This window comes from Theobroma umbraticum, unplaced genomic scaffold (genome assembly GCF_002168275.2).
Source record: "Theobroma umbraticum cultivar Fairchild unplaced genomic scaffold, ASM216827v3 scaffold_204.0, whole genome shotgun sequence".
Lineage (NCBI taxonomy): Eukaryota > Viridiplantae > Streptophyta > Magnoliopsida > Malvales > Malvaceae > Theobroma > Theobroma umbraticum.
Window position 1 is genome coordinate 5,853,061 of NW_018397267.1, and position 8,493 is coordinate 5,861,553.

Consider the following 8,493-nt stretch of genomic DNA (forward strand, 5'->3'; position numbering starts at 1 on the left):
TAATATTAGAAGAATGATATATTATTACGGTCCAATTTTTATCAGGTTTGATGGAAAACATGCAAAACAAGTCAAAAGAATCTTCAGCCAGAACCAGCTCTACTTTTACGATGGTGCTATGCATTTCCGGAGACTCCTGACCTTCCCAATAGAAGTTAAAAGATTCAGGGGGTCTCAGCCCTGAACTTTTTAAGATCTGCAGAATCCTCACAAGGCCTTTCACAGCAAGTTTAGATATGCATTGCATGTGCATCAACAACTGATTCGGTCTGTTAATTTCTTGCATTTGATGGAGTAGGCGGTAGCAAATGCTGTTGCAGCTATAAGGCCTAGAAATTAAACTATAACATTACATTATGCGGGATGTATAATGGAGCTCTCGTGCCGCTGTTGGCTTAGGAGGGGAGATGGGAGACCCGTAGCTACTTCAATTTAGGCCCTAATCGTGACACTGTTACATAGATCAATATATGTATATTTACTGCACTCATCGTACAGCAAGCTTAAACATTCACAATTTTGTTTTCAGGATTGGGTCCTAATTCCTACCCCCATAAATGGGTAGCACACAATAAGTGAAAACATTATGGTGCTTGGTACCTGTTTCCAACTGGGGTAGTTGGTGAAAGAGAATGATCTCACCCTTACCATCTCAAAAATTTCGAAATCGGTATATCGAATTCTAAGATGAGAACAATGCCTTTCTTTGTTGTTTGTTGGTTCCTGTATATAAAACAAGTTATACATTATTGCTTAGCAAAAAAGATAAAAAAGACAAAGAACAAGAAAAGATCAGTTAGTTGACATTGTTGATGCTCTCTGATTTATTCTTAAAATACCACACGATATACAGTCCTTTTTACAGCTGGATGAGTAGCTTTATTCATGTGCATTTGCCGTTGATTTGCTTGGGTGTGGGATGAGACATGTCAGAGTGGCTGAGTCAGAGCTGTCAAAAGGCTTCAATGTAAGCCAATGGTAGATTTCGGTTCAAGGCGTGAAATAAATGGTTGCTCGGACAATTGAACCAGCTCTTTCTTTATTGACTTGTGATTCAACGAATGTAAATTGTCTTTTTCCCTTTCCTTCGGTGTATTCAATAGCTTCGGCTTAATTATCTTCATTGTAGAATCAGAAGTAGAAACATGCAAGAAGAAATTGACATATATATATTGCACAACGAAACCAATATGAAAAGAAAATGCAGGGAGGTCCCAAATTTCCGTTACATATATACAAATGTGCATCCAATTAATAATACATACAACATTCATTCATCATATCTTTGGTTTAACACTGGGAACCTAAACCTCTCTCAAGATATAAAACCTTTCCCAAAAAGTATTAACTAACCGAATCAATGTTTGGAGGAGGAAAGTAAAGAAATAGTTGGGGTTTTAAACTGAACAGCCTGGCTTGAAGTCTGGGTTAAATTGCATCTAAAGCCATCACCAATTTATTATTATTGGACTAAGATTTTTTATGTTCCTTTGTTATAAAGCAAATGATTATATGAGTTGACTATAATCAATAATTCAATTGTTTGTTGGGAATTAAATGTACGCCCGATGAAGTAAACCTGTATTGGGCACACAATATTTTTAGAACTAGGTATATATATTTTTTTGAAAGGTAGAACTAGCTATACTAATACCCAAATTAGTTGCTTATAGAATCAATCTTCTTCCATTTTTATGCTAGAAATTAATAAGCTGGTCAATGCTGTCACCACCCACATACATATATCTAATCTAGATGAAAATTTAAATAAAAAAAAACTTGGTATGTTGATTTAATGATGTGGGTTATATGACCTAGTTGTCAACCTTAATTTTTTTTCCCAGTTAAGAGAAACATATATAGGGAAAATGATTCTTTTTCATTCCTTTTTTTTTTTTTTTGTTAAAATCCTAGTCCTTATGCACTATTCTTTGGTAATACTAATATATGGTAAGCCCTACATATAATCTGTTTAGCTAGAACCATGCATGAAACAAAGGTAGAAAAGTGGGGAACAATACAAGTAACAATATTGGTCCCTACAACATTCATTTGTAATAACATTTTGCTTGTTACGATCTTTAATTTGGATGGTAGAGAACTGTATGCTAGTGTGTCACTTCGTGATTGGTCAAATAAATGAAGGGTTCCACTCTGGGATTGCAATCATTCATTTTTTTTTTTTTACTTGGCCATGATCATTCTATCCTCCAAAAATGAGAATTGGAGTCATGAATTTTGTGGGTTTCGCTGAGAAAGTGACAAGACTATCCTCGACCGCGACTAATATTTGATAATATTCTTTTAAGAAAAAATACTAGTACCCTACATATTATCTTTAATACGAATAGACCAACATTGGTTATGCTAAAAATCCATGACTTTGATCACACCTTGTTCATAAATGTTGTCCCAACTTGTGTAACAAAGACAGCACTTTCAATGGGATATGGAAATAGCCAGCAGCACTGAACTAACAATCGTTTTCGGCCTTATATTAATTTCTAATTCATGAAATATATATATATAGAACGTAGTTTTGGAAGCTAATAAACAAAAATATTTAGTTGGTACTAGTGAAAGCTCATGACTTTAAAAGATTTTTTAACCCCTAATCAGATCATGTCACCAAATTCCACACCCATCAACCAATCGACAGATCATAATTAATTATATTAATCACCATTCTAAATTTTTGTGATAAAAATTAATTCCACCCACATGTACATGGTGATTGATGAATTATCAAGTAAAATACAAGTTAATTACAAGAAATTAAGATTTTGAGTACAAAATAAATTAATGCAGCAAAAAGAATTAGATCAGTTGCAATCTCATGTCAAAGGAAAAACAAATCTTTGAATGCATTTTACATTGAAAAGATGTGTCCCTTTGTCTTTGGACAGTCTAGGTTTTTATTTCAAGATGTTAGAAAAGGAGCTTTTCAGGAAAAAAAACAGTAGAAAAACCCCAAGCTGGTATTCGTGAGCTGGCCACATACAAACTTTGGATGGATATGATCAAAGCACAATAGTTAATCCAACGGCTACGGTCTCCTATTCCAACCGTGGCATTCATTTCTCCATTAATGACTTACACCAGCCCTCGTTTCAGTGCACTTAAATACTGTTGATAGCTGCATTCCTTGATGAGTGCAATATTTTTTTTCTTTTTTTTTTTTTTCTTTATCTCATTATAATCGGCAGTGTTACAGCTTAGCTGCTGTATCTTGGTGTTTTTATATTCATCATTCAGGGTCTTGAAGCTAAGGTGTATATCAATATATATATTATATATATAGTGAGTGTTAACACACAAAACAAGGCCAACCAGAGAGAGCCACATAGAGGATTTTGTTTATCCGGAAGCAAAACAGTTTTAGCAGTTTTGTGAGTTTGTTTTCTGCAGTGGCCTTTCAATGGCTGCTTTTGTTGGGGCAGTGAAGCTCTTTTTGTGTTTGGCTCTTGGGCTTAACACTCTCTCTTCACTCCAAGGTTTCTGCCTTCCTCTTCTTCTCTCTTCTTTCTTTTCCCATCTCTTTGCTAATTTGATGCTTTCTTGTCTTTGATATTTTATATGTGTATGTGTATCCTCCTCATTTTGTTTTTTCTGGTAGTTTTTTTCCCTTCTGGGGTCAATAGTATTTCTCTTTTTTTTTTCCCAATAGGTGAAAAAAGAATCAGAAAATGTTCTTAATTATTTACATCTGTTTCTGTTTGAGAAAACTTGAATTTGATTGATCCTTGTATCTCATTTTTTCTTTGCTTTTTTGTTTATCATATTTTCTTAATTATAGTGGAAGTTGCCATAGACATTGTAAGATGATGATTTTTTCATTCATCCTGTTTGATCCATTGCCTTGCCTCGCACTTGTATATGTGCTGGTAAGTGGATTAAAAAAATAAATCAAAATTTACCATACAAGAGCGTCTTCAATACACATATTGGATTTGGAAAACTGGGGAAGAGATTAATGCCAGTTATGATCTCCTACTTAATTCCCTTAATTTTTTGTCTCTATATTTTCCTTTCCTTTAGTTGGATGGGATAGGTAGATGTTTTTTCATTTTAAACTTATGTCCCTAAGGTCTGTATTCTACTTTGAGTTAGGAAATTAATTACCATACATTAGTTTCAATTAACTACTAACAGTTCACTTGTCAAAATGGTAAGTAACACCCATGTTCAGGAGGAGAATTAACTTCTAAACAAACTTTCCTTTGCAAATTTGATTACTTCGAGCATTCTGCTTGACTATAACAATGGAAATATGCAAATGCAGGTGCCAAGGATTTCTACGAATTCCGGTACCCTTTCATCAAAAGGGCAAGTTCATTTTCATCATCATCATCGTTCTCATCATCAAACACTGATGAAGTTTCCTATGACTACATAATTGTTGGGGGAGGCACAGCTGGGTGTCCCTTAGCTGCCACACTCTCTCGAAACTTCAGTGTGTTACTCTTGGAGAGAGGTGGAGTTCCCTTTTCTAATGCCAATGTCTCCTTCCTCAGCAACTTCCACATTGCCTTGGCAGACACTTCCCCTAGTTCTGCTTCCCAACCTTTCGTTTCCACTGATGGTGTCCTCAATGCTAGGGCTAGGGTTTTGGGGGGTGGCACTTGCATCAATGCTGGCTTTTACACCAGAGCAAACTCTGAGTATGTTAATTTCTACTCTTCATTATCTCTCTTTCTTTCTTCTGTTTTTTAAAAAATAGTACTAATATTTCTCACAAACAACATATTACATAGGCTTGAGCATATATATTAATTGAGGCTAAGAATTTTTTCAGGGTGTCAGTTACAAATGGTTCATTGTCCCATCATCCACATTGTCATTGTTGCTCCTGTTATTGGAATTTTCTGGCCTTTGGAAATAAAAGGAACCAAAAATTTCATACTAAAATGGCAATGATAAGACAATTAGGTTGATGGTGACACACAAACTAAATAATGAACCAATTTCTTGGTTGATTTCCCCATTGTTTGTTTAGTATCATCATAATATAAATTTGAGCCTAAGTTAATAAAAAAGTCATAAAGCATTGCATTTCAAGGGTTCATTATTTATCTCATACTCAGAGAGCAGTTAAGTTTTCCCATAAAAACTGTACATGTTTTAAAAAAATTACTATGGGTGCAAGTGAAACCAAAGTCCAACTAGGCCTAGCTAGAAAGAAGTTCAACACAAGAATTAGAAGAAAAGAATTAAAGGAAAAAGAAAAAAAAACCAAATTCCTTTGGAAAGTAACCTGTAAATCATCCAGATGCTGAAGAAAGAAAAGCAATTAATTATAAGAGAATTCGGTCCAACAATTATTAAACTTGGCAAATTAGTTCACAGGTTATATATAAAATGGTGGTCATGAATGAAACCAGAAAAGCTAGCTGTCCACAAGCATTTAACTGCTAAACTTTGTGGGTGGTGATTCTTTCTTTCTGAAGGCAAAGAGATGATCATGTCCAAACGTACTCAACAAAGAGTCAAGGGCCAAGAAGCCTCGGTTATCAAGGACAATTTGTTGGGGTTTTCCGAGGGATAAGAGGGCATTGCACTGCATAACAGGAAAAACATTTATGATTCCCATCTTCCATTTTAATGAAGTCTTCTTTCCTTCTTAAATATAATTATTTTCTTTTCTTTTTTTTTTGTTTTGTGCTGTTAAATGTTTGGATGTGAACTTTAAAGTGGTCCTTTTATTTTGATTGCATGAGTGTGATTAGGTAGTGAATATTACAGATCCAAACGAAAATGTTAATGACACTTATTAGGGACTGAGACTCATTAATTTTTTTTGTGCCCTACACATTTGGACCACCTGAAATTAGGACTTAGGGCACTATTTTTTTTTAATTTTTTTTTCTTTAGTGGCTTTGCATTTTTTTCCCCTAATATATTTTTGATGAATTTTTTGGCTATGCATAGTTACCCATTCTTCTATACTAACCCAACTGCTTTTCATCTGCTTCAATTTCCATTTTTTTATTTTCTTTTTAACAATGAAGCATGAAAAAAGCTGTTCCATATATTTAACAATAAATATGGCAGGTACCGTCAAGTTCCTTTTTCTTACAATTTGTTGGGACCACATTCTTATGTTTTTTTCTCCTAGTCCTTCAAATTTTAACTGATAACATTTATTTTTCGACAACAACAATAACAATAACTAGGTACCAAAAATATGGTAAATCAAATGATTAGCTGCGATTTCATTGATGTCTAAGCTTGTTGGATTGCAGTTTCATTAGGAGAGTAGGTTGGGATGCAAGGCTAGTGAATGAGTCGTATCCATGGGTAGAGAAGCAAATTGTTCACCAACCTAAACTAGCAGGATGGCAGGGTGCCTTCAAGGACGGTCTTTTAGATGTTGGGGTTGCACCTTATAATGGATTCACCTACGACCATATCTATGGCACTAAAGTTGGAGGTACCATTTTCGACCGGTTTGGGCGTCGTCACACTGCAGCTGAACTACTTGCTACTGCAAACCCCAAAATGCTTACTGTCTTGGTATATGCCACGGTCCAAAAAGTCTTGTTTGATAAAACAGGTATACACGTTAATAGCTTAATTGAACTTGAGTGTAGTTTTCTTTTGTAGTAGACATTAAACTTATGAAAACGTAATTCTTGAACCTTCACTTAATGGGTATGAGATATTCAAAGAGCTCAAGTCTTGGACATGTAATGTCTGATTCAGGGAAGAGACCGAAAGCAATGGGAGTGATTTTCAAAGATGAAAATGGGAACCAGCATCAGGCATTTCTCACGAACAGCCGACGGAGTGAAGTAATTTTGTCATGTGGAGCAATTGGAACTCCTCAAATGCTAATGCTCAGTGGAATTGGACCGAAAGCAGAACTCGAGAAGTTGAACATTTCCATGGTTTTGCACAACGAGTTTGTTGGCAAAGGCATGGCTGATAATCCCATGAACTCAGTTTTTGTCCCCACTAATCGACCCGTGGAACAATCCCTTATACAAACTGTAGGCATTACGAAGATGGGAGTGTACATTGAAGCTAGCAGCGGATTTGGACAGTCCCAAGATAGCATTCATTGCCATCATGGAATATTGTCTGCAGAGGTAAGTGCACCACTGATTAATCCACCAAGGTGGGAAAATTAATGCTTTCCTACAATGCTTTTTGTAGGAATTAGGAATTGTTTTCTGTAGGATGGCATATCATTGAATAATTTGATCTAAAAATCTTCTCTTTTTTTAATATAAAGGTAGGAGGTATTCATTCTGATGATCTCTGCCTCTCGTGAAATAAACCAGATTGGGCAGCTGTCTACGATTCCTCCAAAGGAAAGAACACCAGAAGCCATTCAAGCTTTCCTGAAAAGAAAGCGAGACCTACCACATGAGGCATTCAAGGGAGGTTTCATTTTAGAGAAGATTGCCAGGCCCATTTCCACAGGCCATCTCAACCTGGTCAACACCAACATAGATGACAATCCTTCGGTCACCTTCAACTACTTCGGCCACCCACATGATCTGCAGCGCTGTGTTGATGGGATCCGCGTGGCTGCGAAGGTTATACAATCAGACCGTTTCACAAACTTCACAAAGTGTGACAAACCAACTGTAGAGAAGCTTCTTAACATGAGTGTCAAGGCAAACATTAACCTTATTCCGAAGCATACTAATGACACTAAGTCCCTACAGCAGTTCTGCAAGGACACGGTGATCACAATTTGGCATTACCATGGCGGGTGCCACGTTGGCAAGGTGGTGAATCCCGACCACAGAGTTCTTGGCACTAGCAGACTCCGAATTGTTGATGGCTCCACTTTCAGTGAATCTCCAGGAACTAATCCTCAGGGCACTGTCTTGATGATGGGCAGGTAAGCTTTGAATACACATTTGACTAGCTACATATTAACTATTTAAAAAAGAGGTGGGACACAACCATTTTTGGGTGAAACCTGGCTTATTATTTTGACGTGTGCAGGTACATGGGAGTCAAGATTTTGAGAAGAAGGCTAGGAAGAGCTGCTGGTGTGTAATGACACGAAGACCAACTGGCAGCATTTGAAAAAGCAACGTTTGTTTTTAGCAGTAGGACCGGAATGCGATTTTGCTTTTCTTAGCAAGTGCGTAAGTATGTAGAAATTAGGCTTGCCTTGGAAATTACCAAATTTCCAATTGATTTGTGCTGTTAATTTATATTTTATATCATGAACTCGTCTTGACTGTGCTCCTAATGGTTGGTGCCAGACTGATGAAAACCCAAAAAATGAAAAAAGCGTTTTGGATATCAGGCTTCGTTGTGCGTGGGTTTTGATGGCTTGTTACCATGTAATCAAAGATTTAAGGTTCCCAACTCTGTTTCTTATCAACTTTTCTTTACTTTTTTAAGTAATCAAATTGAGATAATAGTTTAATTAAAATTTACCAAAAGGTAAAATATCCTAACATCTATATAAGTTTTAGTCATAATTTTCCAAATATAATCTGTCTCAAAAAAATATTTTTTATTAAATAT

At 35.9% G+C, this 8,493-nt stretch overlaps 1 protein-coding gene across 1 annotated transcript; it reads left to right on the forward strand.

Moving 5' to 3' along the window:
- The first annotated feature begins 3,166 nt into the window (after nt 1-3,166).
- HTH (Glucose-methanol-choline (GMC) oxidoreductase family protein) lies at nt 3,167-8,265 on the forward strand. The gene is made up of 6 exons (XM_021439186.2): nt 3,167-3,494; nt 4,283-4,661; nt 6,243-6,553; nt 6,703-7,088; nt 7,284-7,852; nt 7,960-8,265. Exons 1-6 carry the CDS (start codon nt 3,419-3,421, stop codon nt 8,012-8,014), a joined length of 1,776 nt encoding a protein of 591 aa, XP_021294861.1. The 5' UTR covers nt 3,167-3,418; the 3' UTR covers nt 8,015-8,265.
- Nucleotides 8,266-8,493: the final 228 nt, after the last annotated feature.

What these genes read in the sequence shown, in the direction of transcription:
- HTH (XM_021439186.2), top strand. Translation starts at nt 3,419, where the DNA reads ATGGCTGCTTTTGTTGGGGCAGTGAAGCTCTTTTTGTGTTTGGCTCTT. An exon ending in CACTCTCTCTTCACTCCAAG is followed by an intron (nt 3,495 to 4,282) that starts GTTTCTGCCTTC and finishes ATGCAAATGCAG; the next exon opens with GTGCCAAGGATTTCTACGAA. An exon ending in TACACCAGAGCAAACTCTGA is followed by an intron (nt 4,662 to 6,242) that starts GTATGTTAATTT and finishes GTTGGATTGCAG; the next exon opens with TTTCATTAGGAGAGTAGGTT.